Genomic DNA, 18,204 nt, shown 5'->3' on the forward strand with positions numbered 1-18,204 from the left:
AGTTTGGATCTAAGTGGTAGCGCGATAGCCTTGAGCGAAACAAGCTCGGGGACAGTGCCCAGGCTCCGAGTTCAAGCCCCACAACCAGCAAAGCAAAGCAAAGCAAAACAAAACAAAACAAAAAACCCCAAAAAACCTCCTGTTCTAAATGACCATTATTATCCCATGGGTGCAGAATATTCCCACTATTCTAAGCCTGCGGTCCCCAGAGCTGGTGGTAGACAAGTGGCCCCCAAGTTGTGCTGCTGGAAACCCAGTGAGCTTTGGGAAGAAGGTGTGTCCTGCTCTCTGGCTCTCAGATGAGCTGTGTCCGCTACCACCCTCCCCTCCTGCTTGCCTGTGATCTCAGCACCTTACGCTCATTCTTCTTGCCGGGTGTGTGTATATCCTGCAGATGATTAATCCGAAGTCATATTTGTAGAAGCGACTAGCCCACAACCTGAAGTAGGAGAAAGACAAGGGGCTGTACAGAGCCTGGGAGCTCTTCATCGGTTTCATCCACCTCATTTCCTCCTCCTCCATCTGTTTTCCTCTTTCTTGTTCCTAAAACATCACACCCTCCCTCTGTGAACTGAGCAAGACATTCTTCAGAAATCCTTCCAAAAGCTCAGGAATAGGAAATCTTCAAAAGACAGAGATGACACAATTTGTCAGAGCGAGAATCTGGAACCCACCCAGATGCCCCTCCGTAGACGAATGGATCAGGAAAATGTGGTACATATACACAATGGAATTTTATGCCTCTATCAGAAGTGTAAGGAAATGGAAGGACTTGGAAAAATTATACTAAGTGAAGTGAGCCAGACCCAAAGAAACATGGACTCTATGGTCTCCCTTATTGGGAATAATTAGTACAGGCTTAGGCAAGTCATAGCAGAACATCACAAGGCCCAATAGCTATACCCTTATGAACACATAAGATGATGCTAAGTGAAATGAACTCCATGTTATGGAAACGATTGTTATATCACAGTTGTAACTACTTTCAACGTCCCATCTGTATCTGTAGCTTCTATTATTGATGATGTTTTGTATCACCTTCTTATGTTTGTACCTACACTATCTCTGTAATCTTATCTGAGTATATTGGAAACTGTGTATACTGGTATTGGAACCAGGAAATTGAAAGGGAATACCAAAATTGAGAGACACAGGGTAAAAAAAGACAAACAACTACAAAAGCAATACTTGCAAAACTGTTTGGTGTAAGTGAACTGAACACCTCAGGAGGGGAAAGGGAAAGGGGAGGCGGGAGGGGGGTATGAGGGACGAGGTAACAAACAGTACAAGAAATGTATCCAATGCCTAACGTATGAAACTGTAACCTCTCTGTACATCAGTTTGATAATAAAATTTTGAAAAAAAAAAAGACATAGATGACACAGAAGATCAATGTCCATTAAAAAAAAAAAAGAAAGAAAGAAAGAATATCAAGCGCTGCCAACCCCCGAGAAGGAAGAGGCTATCTGCCTCTCATGGTTGTCTTAGTTCATTGTCCATCAACTGATGGACTTGCGCTCCTTGCTGGCTTTCTTCCCATGTCTTCCTTTTCAGACCCATGTTCTGTTGGACTGTTTTCCTGTTTATGTTTGAAACAAGGGATGTAGCCCATGCTAGCCATGGACTTGCAAGCCTCCTGCGTCCACCATGGCTAATTCTGAGTCTTGATGGCTTCACCTTTTCTTCACTAGTGTAGCCCAGACCCTCCCTTGCCCTAACTGCATGGTAACCTGACAGTGTGTTTTCTATCATGCCAGATGGCCTCTCTTCCTGAGGCCAGCCGTGTCACGCGTGCCTACCAGGGGTTCGGTGCAGTGCTCACTCTCAGCCTACTTCCTCACTTGATTTTCTTTCCTTCAATGGCTTCAGGACTCTGCTCCGTATCAGCGCCCTCAGGAAGGCTTGCTTCTGGACGTAGCCTTGTGAACTGGGCGGTGTGAGCATTCTCAGGCTTCTCGTAAGGGAGTGATGACGAAGCTGTGGAGTTTCATCTTCTGTGTTCTCTCTTCTTGCCTTTGATTCCAGAAAGTGACTTTTTTTTTGGCCAGTCCTGGGGCTTGGACTCAGGGCCTGAGCACTGTCCCTGGCTTCTTTTTGCTCAAGGCTAGCACTCTGCCACTTAAACCACAGCGCCACTTCTGGCCGTTTTCTGTATATGTGGTGCTGGGGAATCGAACCCAGGGCCTCATGTATACGAGGCAGGCACTCTTGCCACTAGGCCATATCCCCAGCCCCCAGAAACTGACTTTTTGCCTCTTGTCCCTGCTTTGGCTCTGAGGCCAGTTGTATGTACGGGCCAGCATTTCCATGGTGAGGATTAGTTAACTCCCCCAGAACAGCTTTGGCAACTCCCAACTCTAGGAACTTCATCACGTTCTTGCTCTCCAATTTTCTACATTCCGCATCTCCCATTCCAGTGGGTAAGATCCACTGCAGGCCTGTCACCCATGCTCAGCTGGGCACACTAAGAGCTTCTTGACAATGCTGTCATTTATTACTAGTGAGCTCCTCCCTTTAGGGCAAGGGATTATTAGCTCTTTGTCTTCTGCAGTGCAGTCTTCCTTCGCTTTTAGTGGATGACCTCACTATTGTAGGCAGACATCATCTTGCAGGTCTGTGCTTTGCTCTTTATTTAAACACAGCCTTTCTTCATGCCCGCTTGTCTCTCCCGCCGCCACATTCTACCCTACCCCTTTGTCCTCTTCTCACCAAAGAACTTCTCGACCTTCAAAATACTCTATGCTTCCATTCTTTTCAAGTCCAGACTTTCAAATCCTTACAATTTGGCTTTATGCAACAGTATCTTCCCCCACCGCCTTTGTTAAGTCTTCAAAGACTTCCTAATAGACCTTTTGTGAATTCTCATCTTCTTCCCTGTCCTGGTCCCACTGCCCATCAAAGCTTCCTTGTTGGAACTCTCCTGTTGGCTTCTGACTCTTTCTTTCCTACCCTTAGCTCCTTTCTGGCCTCCCATGTATATACCTCCTTATGGGGAACTTGCCAACTCTCTTCTGGCTGCTGCTGTTTGGTCCTTAAGTGATCTCAACAATCTAACAACTAAAATCCTAAGGAACCTGCCCCCATTATTGTTAATACACACACAGTCATTAATGCCCTGGCTCTCTTCCTCATCGATTCCTCCCCACCTACACAGAATAACAGGTGGGTGCTCCCCAACGTGCCCCAGCCCAATTCTTCTACTTCCTAACTGGGGTACATTTCTCCCTTCATCTGTCCCTGGCCTATATAATAACTAGGAGTTAGCATGCCAAGCTTTATCTCTGAGGAATCATCTCCTCTGAGAACAGGGAGCCCATCTTTAAAATTTGGGGTGTCAATGCTGGTGCTATTCAAAATCATAGGTATCTGCCACCCCTCCCCCCTTTTTGACACCTTGAGTACTACATAGTCCAGGCTAACGTTGAATTCACAATCCTTATGCTTTAAGTGTTGGGGTTCCAGGAAAGCACCTCCAAACTCAGCTTATCAGTTTTGCTACTCAAGACTCTTTACTTGCCCACAAGTTTCTCCAGTGACCAAAGTGCTTCTCAGGCTTGAAGGATGAATCTTAAAAGCCACTCCTCTGTAAAACTTTTACTGATCCTTACTTGACCCAGTCTGAACTTTCCTTTGCTCTTTATCTTGCTATAGAATATGTTTCTATATCCACACGTCACTATAAATAAGAAAGGAGGTAGCAGAGTTCATCCTAGACTTCAAAGTCAGGGTAATAAGTTGAAATAATGATTTCCACACTATGTCTGTTTGGACAGGTCGTTTAGCTTCTGGGCTACTTTCCTTAGGTGTATTTTTAAGAGCGATACGAGGTGTTGTGACAGTTTGGATCGTTTATGTCGCACACTGGCCTACTGTGCAAAAGGCTGGCTCCCTTCATACTTTCAGGAGGTGGTGACATCTCTCAGTATTGTGGGCCTCTCCAAGAGGGAGGACTTTAGGTCACTGGGGGCATGCTCAGGAATGGGGGAGTGCGACAGGAATGCCTGGAACTCCTTCTTTGCTGCTTCCAAGTAGTTCTGCGCCACCCACTGCCCTTCCCGAGGCCTAAAAGCGACGAGTCTGCTGGGCCACAGGCCTGGAACCTCCACAACGGTGGCCAAAACAACCCCTTTCTCTATACAAAGTGATTAGCTCATAAACTTGCCACCGTGAAGGAAAACCTCACAGAGGAGTGGCGAATGGAGTCATATTTCACATGCTATTTTGGGGACACAAGACAATGCGTGGAAACCTCTGGCAGAGAGCCTGGGACACAGCAGGGCTAGGTGCTTCTGAGTTGCTAGGGCTCTTCCTTCCTTTCTCTAGACAGTAAACTCCAGGAGGACAGGGTTTTCCACTGGGTTTGTTAAAGTCTTCACCACATTTTGTTTTCCTCTTGTCGTTCCCAGATTGGATTCACAGTATTTATGACTCAGTGCTTTGCATGGATTGAATACATCTTTCCGATAATCCCGTGAAGGCTTGCTTCCCTGTTACAGATGAGGACATATGCAGGAAAATGAAGCAATTCGCTGGAGGTTAAAATTCTATTGGTGATGGTGAGGCAGAGGTCTAGGGCCCTCCAATTCTAATCATCAGTGCCAGACTGAGTAGCAGTCTGTCTCCTCTGAAACATTTCACAATAGCTTATATTGTCCCATACTCTAAATAAATCATTTGCTTTGACTTTTTCATTCTTTTAATTACCATTTTCCAAAAGACTTAATATAGTCTCTTCATAGTTGATGAGGATGATCTTTACTAAGGTACTACTAAAATTGTAAATAATTTTCAGCTGTACCTCACTCAAAACTCCTAGATATCTGTTTCAGGTGATCTTGGTGCTTCATCTGATGGAATTTTTCAAGCTGGCTACCAGGAGTGCTTCATCCAATCAACCACTGGACTAACGCAAGGAAAGCATTAGGAAAAGGGGTGAAAAATCCCACTAAGCTCTGTAGGCTTTAGTAACGGTTTCTGATTACATCTCATCTGTCACCATTATCAATATATTCACCTGCATCAGGAAAGATGTAGGTAAATGGAGAATACAGGCAGTGGGGAAAAAAAAATAGTCAACTCTACTTGCACGCAGCTGTTGACAGGATTCCCGTAACACACGAACAAGCGGAGTTCCACGGAAGTCATTCAACCAAGATGAGGATGCACGTACATCACGACTGCGTAACCTCTGGCCTGGGCTTACTCCAATTGTGCCAGTGTTTTTGGAGACCGCAATAAGCAGGTATTTTGCTTGGTCATAGTTTGTAGGAAAAAGCGAATCATCCCTCTCTCCCTTAAATGTTCCCTTAGGACTGGCACACGTTCGGAGAGACACAAAACGCGAAGAGGAGGAGCAGCGTCCATCTGGCTAGGAAATAACCCAGGTGTTCTCAGAACCCGCGTCCTGGTGGGCAGATGCCTTCCTCCTTCCCTTTTCCTCTTTTCTTTTCCTCTGGGAGGAGGCTGGGATCATCTCAACCCCAAATAAATGGCCAGTCGTGGTGGTGTTAGCTCTCAGTCCCCTGCCCTCATTGCATCTTCCTGCAGAGTCCTTTGCATCCTCATCTCATTTCAGAAACGAGTTCTTCTACTTGATGGGCTAGTGTCCGCCAGTAATTGTTACTGCTGTATTCCCTCACTGTTTATAAATTCCGCTTTTGCTGCCTTTTTCCCCAAGTTGTATATATCCTTCTTCTCACCGAAAATGACTCTTGCTCTTGACAATTCAGGCTCCGTGTCTCTGCATTGTAATTCTACTGTTATATATTTGGTAGTGAGTATTTTGAGAAAAACTCTTGAAACATTAACAGATCTTACGATCCTAAAATCTAATATGAAATAGACAAAAATTTTTTGCCACTCATGGTGCTTGAACTCAGGCCTAGAGCACTGTCCCTGGCTTCTTTTTGTTCAAGATGAGCACTCTACCACTTGAGCCACAGGGCTACTTCAGGCTTTTTGTGTATATGTGGTGCCGAGGAATCGAACCCAGGGCTTCATGCATGCTAGGCAAGAACTCTACCACCAGGCCACATTCCCAGCCCCCAAAATAGACAAATTTTTAATCAAAGTAAGCAATAATGACAGATTTATTTAAAATTTCCAGTAGACAAAACCCACTAGTTTTGGAATAAAAGTACTCAATGTATGAGAGCATAGGTGAATATAAAAGATTAACAGAAGAAAAATAAAACCAAACATAGTACAAAACAATTTAAAAAGTTTGAAATGGATTTAAACAGGGATATTCTTCAGATCCTCCAAGTATTTATTGGAGTTATTTAGGTTTGGCAAACAATTCATTTGAAAATTAAAGCCTGTTTCTGTACTGTAAACTCCATAAAAACTGCTCATTCAATCGAAGCACACAATACACTTGGTATTGAGACAGATAGGCAGCCAATCTGAGAATAGCAGGAATCATTCATTTGCTGTCACAGTTACAGGAATGAACCAGCTGCGTCACTGCTTTGTGGAGAGGATGGGACAACAAAAGAAAAGATAAAAATCTCTAAAGAACTGAACACAGCAAAATTCAGACAAACAGTTTGTTTAAGGCAACAAACTGAATTTACAGTATATTCTACATTTGCAATTGTCATTTCCCTCACCCCCCACCCACCCCCGCGCAAATACTTCTATATTTACTAGTCTATTCCATTTTTAACTTCCAAATATTCTGTACATACATATTTAGCAAAGAGCAGGTGCCTAGCATTATTCTGACAGCAATATGGTCAGCATACCATTGTAGAAAGATTACTATGTATATCATAAAGATTAACCTTTACTTAAAAAAAAAACCATTGCTAAACAGTTTTAAAATATTATGAAAACCCATGAAAAGAAGATCCCACATGGGCTCAGAACCTGATAAAAACACACTTCAGGAAGGCTGTTAATGCTAAACTTCTGTCAAGCGATGACCATAAAGTGCCAAACACAAAAGAATCTCTTACGCCAGTTTCCTAATCGATGATGCGTCCCCCGGCTTGGCCATCTCTTCTTCAACTATACACAAAAGTCCTGCTGAAAGTCTGCACTTTAGGTGATTTCACAACCGAGTGTCACAATGTAAACTAAACAGGTTCTTGATAGCAACAGTATGTTACCAAGGTTTCAATTTCTGAATCCAACAGTTGGTCGCAGAGGTCAAGTATTCCCAAGGCTCCTCGTCCTTCAAGTACATGCAAGGCTCAATAGTGTTCAAGAGGCAGAAGCCGGAGGCCGTTTACGACACCGATGAAATGGGGTTATGAGGTGAACCCATCTGAGTAAGAACTTTATCCAGCCACTGGAGGGGGCCGTGCAGGTGGACCTCAATCCAGCAGGGGGTGCTAGTGACATCCTGGCGGTGGTATTCTGCTCCCCAGCCCTATAAAAAAAACACGGGAGGTCATACCACTTGTCTAACTCAGTGGTTCAACCTAAGTAAAAAGGGATTCACCTAACAGGAGACTGCGTAAACAGGCGGGCCTTTTCCCGCTTGTGGGGGGAGAGGGCTAGGCCCTGCCTGGCTTAGGAATCCACTAGAGACCCAGGCAGCTCGAGGCCCTGAGCTCAGACATCAGTACTGCCCAAAGGAAAACGAAACAGTCACAAAAAATCCCCAAACAAACAAAAAACAATGGTCTTTGGGGATCCAAGTATTCAAATACATTACCAAGTTGTTTTAATGAAGACACTTGTTAACTTTTATACCCATTTCCCTTTACATGACTATGACATAGCTACTATGAAATTCTCACTTCATCATCAAAAAGTAAGAGAAAGCTGGGCTTGGAAACGCCTGTCCCCCGGGCTGGGGCCTCAGCCCGGGACGCGGGTCCTGCCGCTCATCGCCACAGGCGGCCAGCATGCCCGATGGCTTCAGGGGGGCTGAACTGTGCCAGTGCCGTTCCGCAGAGGTCACCAGAGCGAGAGGGGAGGAGTGTTGCTACCGCAGAAGACGGCAAGCTGGCTGCCGTCGTGGGCGGCGGAAGGCCGGGTTCCGCCGAGTCCTCGTGTCCCGGGGCGTGTGGCAGTGGATCCCATCAGCAGCTGCGCACCGCGGCGTGGGTGGAGAGAACGCTGGGAGAGCGCTGTGACAGGGGGGCTACGGCTGCGTGTGCGCACGGCTCACGGCTGCGTGTACTAAGGTGCAGGTCTGCCTGGCCAGCAAGGGAGTTCCTAAAACGCAGGGGGTCACCTTTGACCTCCGACGTCCAGCCGTCACTGGCACCTAACAGAACCTTTATAAATACTTGTTTAGACTGACCGACTTGCAGTTCAGGATGTGAACAATTGTGTGCTGAGTGACAGCGGACACTCGGGACCCCGCGACCCCTGGGAAGCCAGGGGCTCGCGCTGCTTTTCCACACGCGCGTGCTCTGGAATGGGGCTAAAAGACTCGCGAGAGGAGTGAAATCTACTGTTTTTTTCAAAGCAGAGCTGTGCATGGCGAACGCCTTCTATCGGTGTAAAGGTTTTGAACTTGTGTGAAGCAAATGATAAGAACTGTCCACAGGTCCAACAGTGAAAATCGGTGGGCGTAATCAACAGCAAATGAAGCGAGGGAGGAGCGACCTGGAGATTAGGTTCGCCGCTCTCCAAGGGCGACCTCGGTGAGTCCACACGCACTGCGCAAGCGCGGGAACGATCACCCCGCCCCAGCCCCGCCTTTCCCGCTCAGCACACACCTCAGCAGCGCAGTCAGCAGAGGGGAAGGGACCGGAAGCTGCGTCTCCTGACGCCAGAGCCGTTCTTCCTTACACACACACAAACACACACAGAAGGAAGCGACTGGCCTCACTTCCAAAAAATTATCTGTGCCAAGGGCTAGGGCAAAGATTAAACAGCGCATGCGGATAACGATGAGAACGCAGCACACAAATCTGCTCGTTAGTCTGTACAAGGCCTCCTTCACTACCACCAGACCCAGGGCAAACAACTGTCGAATTGTATTTCACGAAGAGCAGTGGCGAGAGAACACTGTGGGACTCGGCTAAAGTGATTCAAGAGAGTACGGGCAAACGTTACTCATGAAAGGGCGCCTTTAATCTAGAAGATGAGTAACAAGATGAGGTTCCAGAAGGATCCTCAGTAAGTGCGCATATTACAAACAGGTTGAACAAGCAGCCTTGGGCGCTTCTGCAGAGAGGAATGAAAGCGAGCTGCCTCGCCCAGGCCTGCAATTAGGTGTCTCCAGAGGAATGCAGGATGAGAGCTCGCCTTGCAAACTCCAGACAAGTCAGTTACTAGAATAAGCCGTGGACACACGAAATCTAATCAGATACTTTTATTTATGTTTTTTGGAGCCACTCAAGGGGCTTGAACTCAGCGCCCACATGCTGCCTCGGAATTTTATTTGCTGAAGGCTAGCACTCTACCTCTTGAGCCACAGCTCCACTTCCAGCCTTTGTGTATGTGTGAGTACGGTTAAGTGGAGATAACTTTTGTGGCCAGGCTGGCTTTGAACCAGGATCATCAGATCTCAGCTTCCTGAATAGCTAGGATGACAGCCACTGGTGATAATTAATTTTTTAATATTTCAGTGGCATCTTAAAAACCTACACTTCTTAGAGGCAAAAGGAGATGGAAAAGGGGACAATTACTATGTACAGTAAGTTTAGCATTCTCTTAGAGCTAAGATACCCATTTATCTTTGGGCAGAGGCCTCGCTAGTAACTGTTGATCTTTACTAACAGTATGAAGTTTATCAGAACCACTGGGCAGGGGCCACACAAAAAGAAAACACACCAAGTCCTGACCAGTCAAAAAGAATTTCCAGCGTAATGATCTTCTATTATTATAAAAAGTTCCTGATTGCTCAAGTAAAGGCAGCAAGTGTTGCCATCATCAAAGAACTAAAAACAAAGAATGAGCAAAGGAAGATGTGTTTATTCTACTGATCTGATGGGACGATTGTGCATTTTGACGGAGTTAACATTTTTCTACAGTATTATAGTAACTATGATCATGTCTCCTCGATGAGGACGACACTACAGGCTGTTGCCACTGACATTGAACCCAAACACTCTCATGTTCCAATGATACTTTCTTAGAGGCTGACGTTCTTCTTCGTGTTTAAAATTCTCGGGATAGCACAAAAGCAAACGTGGACTTATCCCGACAGAACCCATTTGGGGGCGGTGGGGAGGCGCGGCAGTGCGTTAGGCGCGCTGGAGGAGTCGGGGCTGGCTTACCTTTACAAAGCTCATTCGTATAGTACACATTTTTGTGAGCTCGTAGACAGTCTCGAAACCATGGTTCACGGACTGTGCCAGTAACTGAGCAAACTCTTGGTTGTTAAAAATTTTCAAACTACACCCACTGGGGATCTTGCAGACGGTAGTGGGGTGGAATCCGTGGTGGTAGTTGCAGTTCCGACTCTGCACAAAGATGCTGCTATCACTCAGGCACTCGGCATACACCTCCCCTCCGACATAATAGAGGTGAACTCCTGGAGGAAGACAGACCGCACCGGTTAGCTGTCACAGCTGAACGGCACCCTGGCGGCTTCAACATACAAACAGGGACCTGAGCTGGTCACACTGGATTCCCTAAACCCTGCGCAAGTGATAAAATCCAAGTTCACGTGCTACCTGATATCCATGCATCAGAGAGCACATCTGGGACTTTTCTAGGAACTAACAGGACACATCCTGAAAATAATAAGAAATTGTAGCAGTCCTATTCTGTAAGTATGTCATGCTTTTGCTGGCCACACTTGAAAGCATGTTCTCCCTTTAAAAGCATAATAAAACCTTGAAAGCTGAGGGGGATCCATTCCACACGCATTCATTATCCAAGGCCTCGCACATCTATTCTGGGGCTAGACTGTCGGGGGAAGTTCACAGGTGACCAGAGTTCCACACAGGAGAAAAACTGGGGGACAGGCTTGGAAGAGGTACTGCTAATGGCTGTAAGACGTAAAGTCCAGCTACAAAAAGCCAAAGCCACTCTAGAAAAAAAGCATCATACTACGTGGAGCCAGAGTTCACCCAAGTTCTGCCTGGGCTAACTTCTTCCTTCAGACCTCAAGGGCAGGAAGGAGTGCGGGAAACAGGCGTTACCCGGCCTTTGAAAGAAGGATGGGAAGAGCATCTCCGACGAGGCCTGGCGTTAGGGGAGACGAGGGCGGTCAGCAGTCGTGTGCAATGCCTCCAAACCCACCCCTGCTCTACTCTGGCCAGCCCTGGTCACTGCTACGAATCTATAGGCGGTGGGTGTTCATGCACACGTTCCTGTAACAATTAGTCACACAACGGCTCAGGCAGAACTCCATGGTGGGGTCTGAGGTAGGCACAACTACTGAAGAGCAAGACTTGGCCTTGATTATAAAGATGACACTTTTTTTTTCCATTTTAGAAAATTTAGGAAGTAAATCAAAATATAAAGATGTAAAAAATATTATCATTCCTTTAATGTCATAGGGAAATAACTGTAAACAATGTGAGTCCTGTACTCAGGGCTCTGTGTTAAAGTTTCTTTGCAAACTATAAATTTCTGCATGACTGTAGGTGTAATAATTTATATAATGGCTGTCTGTCTCATGGACCACTGTGCTGATACTAATTTCTATTGTAACAATGCTATGCTAAACGCTTCTTAACACCGATCTTTAGAGAGATTCCGGGAAGTTAACTACAGGATCGAGGGCTTTAGGGTCATTCTTCAAACAACTGTGCAGGGTGCTTGTTGCCTATCTACTCCTTACAATCAGTGCACAGGAATCTTCTCCTGGCACTCCCGAAGCCAAGTGTCCCTAGTTCACAACTGGAAAAAAATCACCAGCTTCATTTGCATGTCAAGGTAGATATGATTAGCCATCTGTTTTCCCCCTAATTCATGGTTCCTACTTCTTATCTAATTATCCTACAGGGTTCTAATGGTTTGTTGTTGGTTGTTTTTTTTAAGGAAATGTACACACAAACTAGATATAAATGATTTATTTCCTATTTCCTCGCTATGCCTGTCTTACAATTTTAACTTGAAGAACTTTAAAATACTTCAGTTAAATCTCTTAGGAAGTTTTTTGTTGTTTTCTATTTTTAGAAAATTTGTCTTTCAGATCAAATATTCTGTCTTCTTAAAAAACCACTCTTATCTATTCAGATACATGGGATGAGGTCAGGGCTTCTGTCTGTCATACCCAGACCTAACTTTGCTATTGTAGGATCACTAGATGACCATGAATTTGTTATACTTCACTTAACATTTAATGTATATGTGCAGTACAGTTTGAGTTTAATTTATTCTAATGTTTTGTCTACATAGGGACCCGCAGTTTCACAATGTTTCTATTAACTCTAATGCCAAGAATATTTTCTTTATTCTTCTATCTTTAAAAATGTGGCTAGCCCCACCTGTTTACACTTCCAGGTGACATCCACAACACACTACCTAACTTTCACAAAGCATCCTAGTGTAGTTCCGTTTATTTTAAATTACAAATTCAACTAGGAAAAAATTTAGTACCCATTTTAGGGTCTATCACAATATTAAGCCATCACTTTAAGGAAAAGTCTGTCTATCTGTTCAAACTTTCTTCTCTCTTTTCTTCACAGGGCTGTCACTGAATTAAAAGTCCACAAGGTATTCAGCACCCTGAGGTCTTCTACTGCCACCAGGAATGGGAGTTCCCATCTGCTGTATTTCCTAACTAGTCTGCTTAGGGAAGAATCTGCAAAATTTCTTTTCATTGACGACTTGAGTAAGACGTGCTCGTCTCGGGTACTGGTGTGAGAGGGAAAGGGAACGGTACTCATGTGTTGGAACACCAGTGTACACTAAGAAGAGCTTTCTGAAATGAAAACCACCCTGGCGAATTAGGGGAAATACACGAGGGCTTCTGGCCCAGTAATTTCACTTCAAGAACCTATCCCCAAAATACAACCAATCAGTCCATCTACAAGTAATGACCGTCTTGGCCCACTTCCGTTACCTGTGATTCCACGTATGAGTATGCTTCTCGGCATCTGGAATGATTTTAAGTAATAAGCGTTTCCAGAATTCTTCCTTCCCTCCCAATTTTTAAGAGGAAACTGTACAAATGGCTTTTTATTGTGCTGGGGAGATAATCGCCTTCAGAATTTCATGAAAAATAAGTCCTTCCATTCCAAAGAGTATTCAGGGGTAAGGTTTTCTATTGCCCCAAACAGAAAACACTGATTACATACAGTTTAGGGGTCTACAGGCCATGAGATATCTATGTGTGCTATGAACCTAAGTTCCGGCATTTCACTATGAAATATGTCACTTTTTCCCCCCTTTAACCAGATGAAGGGAATATCTAAATCCTACTTTAAGACTTGTTTTCCTCTTCGGTAAAATCTTTTTTCTTTTTTTCCCGTTGGTCATGAGGCTTGAACGCAGGGCATGGCTGCGGCCCCTGAGCTTTTCTCTGCTCGAAGCTAGTGTGCTCCACCGGTTTGAGCTGCGGCACAATTTCCCGAGTGTCACAGAGTCTTCTGCCTGGGCAGGCTTTGAACCAGGATCCTTAGCTCTCAGCCTCCTGAGTAGCTAGGATTACAGGTGTGAGACAACAGCATCCAGCTATCTTTAATAAAATCTTAAAATTATCTTGAGTGCCTTTTAAGCAGCAATTGAAAGAGCTTCCTTGTCCACTGCTCTAACTGCTCTGGAAATAATTTCAAACTTCAGAAAGGTGTGCAACAGAAAAAAAAAAAAAAAAAAACACGAAGAAAAAGAGAACAAAGACACTACCTAAGCACCATCTGGATGTGTGTGGGGGCTGGAATTCTGGGAGTGACACTCGCCCCTTCTCAGAACAGGCGCCTCATGGGGATACACACGACAGCCACCTGCCTCTCAGTGATGACAGAAATCCGGTCCCCAATCGAGAGGGGAGATCAATCATATAATTCCAAGTGACATAATTTCTACACTGTGTCATTACTGATTTTTATTCTCCTTTGCAAGTAATAGGTAGTTGGTGAGGAAATATTTAAGACCATGCAAATACCTGAATCTCATAAAATTTTTTCTTTGACAGGCCAGGGTACATGCCTACACGCCTAACTCATGCCTACATGCATGCCTACACTCCTACTAGGAAGACAGAGATCAGAAGGGACCATGGTTCAAGGCCAGTCTGGGAAGAAAGTTAGTGAGACCTCATCTTAACCAGTAAGCTGCGTGTGTGTGTGGTGGGGTGTACCTGTCGTCCCAGCTATGAGAGAGGAGCTACTAGGAATACTGTGGCTCAGGGTGAACCAGGCACACATGGGAGACCCTACTCAAAAAATAACTAATGCAAAAATGGGTTGGGGAGGTAGCGTGCGCGCCTAGAAGTTGTACGACCCTGAACTCCAACCTAAGCGCTAGGTAAAAAAAACACCTCCACCTACTCGGCTTGCTTGAGCCTTACGATCTGATTACAAAACGATGCATTTCCAATTCCAGTTCTCATTCTACACTTGAGGCATTCGCCTCACCTTATTGGTATAAATACATGAATTATTAATTACTTTTGGAGATAGGGCCTTGAATTCGTTATTTTTCTGCCTCTGCCTCCCACGTGCTAGGACGTCAGCCACGACGTATCACCGTGTCCAGCAGTATTGCTTTTCAATGGTTTAAGATTCATTACTGTAATTACGGCTGCTTCTTTGCATCTACGTTGAGTCTACAGCCAGCCTTCCCCATAGATCGAAATTGATGACATCATCAGTGTTGAACATGTGTAGGCATTTTCCCCTAAACCATAAAGCATGTCATCTAACTGCAGAGCACTTACACTGTGTTAGGTTTAAGGCATCCAGAGAGAATTCAATGTGAACAGGAAGGTATGTGTGAGTTGTAGGAAATACTACCCTATTGTATATAAGGAATCAGTGTCCTGGAACAAACCTCCTACACACACCAAAGGACCACTGTATTTTGGTGAGGCAGTAGGATCACGTGTTTGAGGGCAGCCTGAGCTACATAGCGAAGTTCAAGGCCAGCGTGGGCTACATGGGAACTCCATCTCAGGAAATCAATGGCTGTGACGTAGCTCATTAGTAAGGTGCTTTATTAGCATGCACAGAGCCCTGAGTTCAATCCCCAACACCGCAAAAACATGCAACTAAAAAAACCAAACCACTGATTGGAAGAACTTATAATAAATAAGAATAATTTGAAAAATATTTCAAACTGCAGTAACTGAGTGTTACCTGGTGTTTACTACACTGACTTGCCACAGGAATGACTGAGTCACCTCTGGGGGAAACAGGAACACAAGACATAAACATCTGGAAGAAGACTTGCCTTTTCCAATATGCCGCCTGGTGTTTTCAATCGTGGAATTCCGGTTAACGTTGGAGAGCAGCCCAAGGCAGAAGCGGTTCTTATTGTTGGAAGGATCCGTGAACCCGTCCACCAACACGCTTGTGGAGGAGGCATGGAACGCTTCGCCCACACGATTGTTGAGCTCATAGTAGACGATAGAGCACCAGTGTTTTGGTTCCTCATAAGCAACCGCCTGAACATCTGCAAGAAAGAAAAGGCTCTATGCGACCAGGTCTCAAAACTGAAACTGCTTTGTGAAGTTAGCTCGCAGCGGAAGGGTGGCTGTGATCACAATGTATGCAGTGTCTCTGTGAGGTTTAATGCAGGTTGCTTTACTAAGGGTTGCCTTGTGCTTTATTTGGGAAACAATTGTTTCTCATCATTGTCAGAAAACCAAAACACCAGCCAAACAAGACTAGAGGACAGTGCAGGTGGAATGGAATGCGCACACCAGGCTGCTTGTTCTTTAATATGCAGAGGAGGACATCTTCCCAACACAGACCTGGGAAGCCAAAGAAATGCAACAGGTGACAAGTGAGAGAACAACAGGTCTAAAGACAGGCCAAAAGGGCTGGCATTAAGGAGTCTTGTGTGGCAAAGCCTTGGTATAACGATGCTTTTTCAAAGTAATGAGTATGAGCTTTTAATTATAAGAAGTTACTTTCCTTCGTAGTAAGTTGCCAATGATGATGGCAGGCTCAGTTTTGCTCTAGTTCTGAGTCTCAGGAAGAAATCCTGCCAGCTGGCCACTCACAGAATGAATCATATCTCTCCCATCCAGATTTCATGCTAACTTCCTTATATTTGCTGTAAGTCGTGAAGAGCAGGTGTGTTTTGTCTCTGCATTCCCAGAATGGGCCAACGATGGAAATTACCAAACTTCACTGACAGGATGCAGCTTGTTAAGTCAAATCTCCTAAGACTAACAAATCTCCAAACAGAATAGGCTTCTAATCATAAGATAAGTTCCTTCTGTAGTAAAAAACCCTGTACCGCTGCTTTAGAGCTCTCTGGAATACGAACCATAATATTTCCAGCATCCTTGTACACAGCGATCTGAGGTCTAAGAAGTTTGGGGTAGGCAATCATTAAAACGCTGAAAGACAATCCCCACCAGAGGCACTGTCTGAGGGAGAAGTACCCCATGTTCTTACACGTCCATCCACAAATACTGCACTGCACTTCTGAATAATCGTTGAAAACAATGCACGCTTGCTCTTTGATAAACTTAAGTAGGTCTGCTGAAACTCACTGTTTTCCCGTTTGCTAAGCAACTCTTGTCATCTGCTCTACTTCAGAAAGACAACTTTTCGTAACTTAAAAGTGTCAAATGGGGCTGGGGATATGGCCTAGTGGCAAGAGTGCTTGCCTCGTATACATGAGGCCCTGGGTTCGATTCCCCAGCACCACATATGCAGAAAATGGCCAGAAGTGGCGCTGTGGCTCAAGTGGCAGAGTGCTAGCCTTGAGCAAGAAGAAGGCAGGGACAGTGCTCAGGCCCCGAGTCCAAGGCCCAGGACTGGCCCCCCCCCCCAAAAAAAGTGTCAAATCTCAAGGAAGGCCGCAACACCACTAATGGAAGGCTTTTATCCTCTCTCAGGATGGTTCAAAATACTATTCATCTAGGTTAGAAGCTGACAAGTTTTTTTGTTTTTTTTTTTCTATAAAAGGATAGAGAGATTTTTGTGGGCCATATGGTCTTTATCACAATGATTCTACTCTGCCCTCTTAGCACAAAAGCAGTCATAGATAATATGTAATGAATGACACAGCTATGTTCCAATAAAGCTTTATTTACAAAACAGGCCGTGGGCTGAATTGGCCTTGGGCTGCAGTCTGACCTTTGCTCTAGGAAAACCACCAATGGCAACAACAAGAAAAAGCCAACATTCCTTCGTTGTGAAAATATTGGCGGATTATAAACACTCTAACAAGGCAAACTTTTAAAGCTATTTAAAGGGACAAATAGTAAGGCTAGGTCTCCTTCCCCAAACTGACATCTTAAGCTTAACAACACAGTTCCAGGGGCCATCTGCCTATAACCAGGGGCTCACACCATCCCCCAACTCCCCTGCCAGCCTGCTCTCTCCAAACACAATTTCCCAAAGTGAGTGAGATGCTACTATTTTTCCAACCAGACTCTTTAGTCGCTGGCTTGTAATTTTGTGTGCGAGGGGATATTCTGGAGATTACCAGAAGCGATAGTGAAAATATTTTTTAACTGATTAAAAAAGTATATGTTCACTCTGCGGACATGGCTTGAATGGTAGCGCACCAATCATGAGCAGCGAGAGCTTGAGGCCAAGTTCAAGCCCTACCACCAGAAAGCTGTACGTTCCAATTACGCTACACATGGAAGAAAAGGTTCTTGTAGTTCATCACTCATATTTTAAAATAATTTGGAGAGGCAGTTTAAACTCAAGTCCTCATGCCTGCTAGGCAGGCACTCCAGTGAATAAAAAAAAAATTGTGAGAGAAAGCAACATTTGGCCATATGAACTTTAGATTCTCTAAAAAAAAAAAGAAAAAAGAAAAAAAGGAGCAAGTAGCAACTGTCGTTACCTCCTCTGTTGATTTCTGAAGGCAGCGAAGGGGCCATCATGTTTGTGTCCATTGGCTGAGAGCCATCTTGTGTCATGGGGTCTTCAGGGGGCAGGTAAGCCGGTGGCGGGGTATCAGCTATAAAGTGTCAGAAAGGTTACTGATGAAGTTGCCAGTTTAATCAGAAGGCTGGCCCCTCATACACTGACGGACAGTTTCCAAAAATCATTATCATCCCCAAACCCTATGTTCTCAGTGACAAGTCAGCGGAAGGGGGAGCACTATGGGTTAGCTCTGGGACTGGCTGTCTGTCCAGGATCCAGTTCCGCGAGTCGACTGCCTATCCAGGATCCAGTTCCACGAGTCGACTGCCTATCCTATCCAGGATCC

The 18,204-nt window shown here is 44.9% G+C and overlaps 1 protein-coding gene across 1 annotated transcript in view; it reads right to left on the reverse strand.

Annotated features, from left to right (window-relative positions):
- Positions 1-6,071: 6,071 nt before the first annotated feature.
- The window catches only part of Smad1 (SMAD family member 1), a 43,672-nt gene continuing 31,539 nt past the window's right edge, over positions 6,072-18,204 (reverse strand). The window contains exons 4-7 of the mRNA XM_048333448.1: positions 17,836-17,952; positions 15,253-15,474; positions 10,185-10,441; positions 6,072-7,375 (exon numbers count right to left, since the gene is read on the reverse strand). Of these exons, the coding sequence (XP_048189405.1) occupies positions 7,232-7,375; positions 10,185-10,441; positions 15,253-15,474; positions 17,836-17,952 (740 nt within the window). The 3' untranslated portion in view covers positions 6,072-7,231. The remainder of the gene's footprint in view (positions 7,376-10,184; positions 10,442-15,252; positions 15,475-17,835; positions 17,953-18,204) is intronic.

The sequence above is a fragment of the Perognathus longimembris genome, chromosome 24 (genome assembly GCF_023159225.1).
Source record: "Perognathus longimembris pacificus isolate PPM17 chromosome 24, ASM2315922v1, whole genome shotgun sequence".
NCBI classification, from domain to species: Eukaryota; Metazoa; Chordata; class Mammalia; order Rodentia; family Heteromyidae; genus Perognathus; species Perognathus longimembris.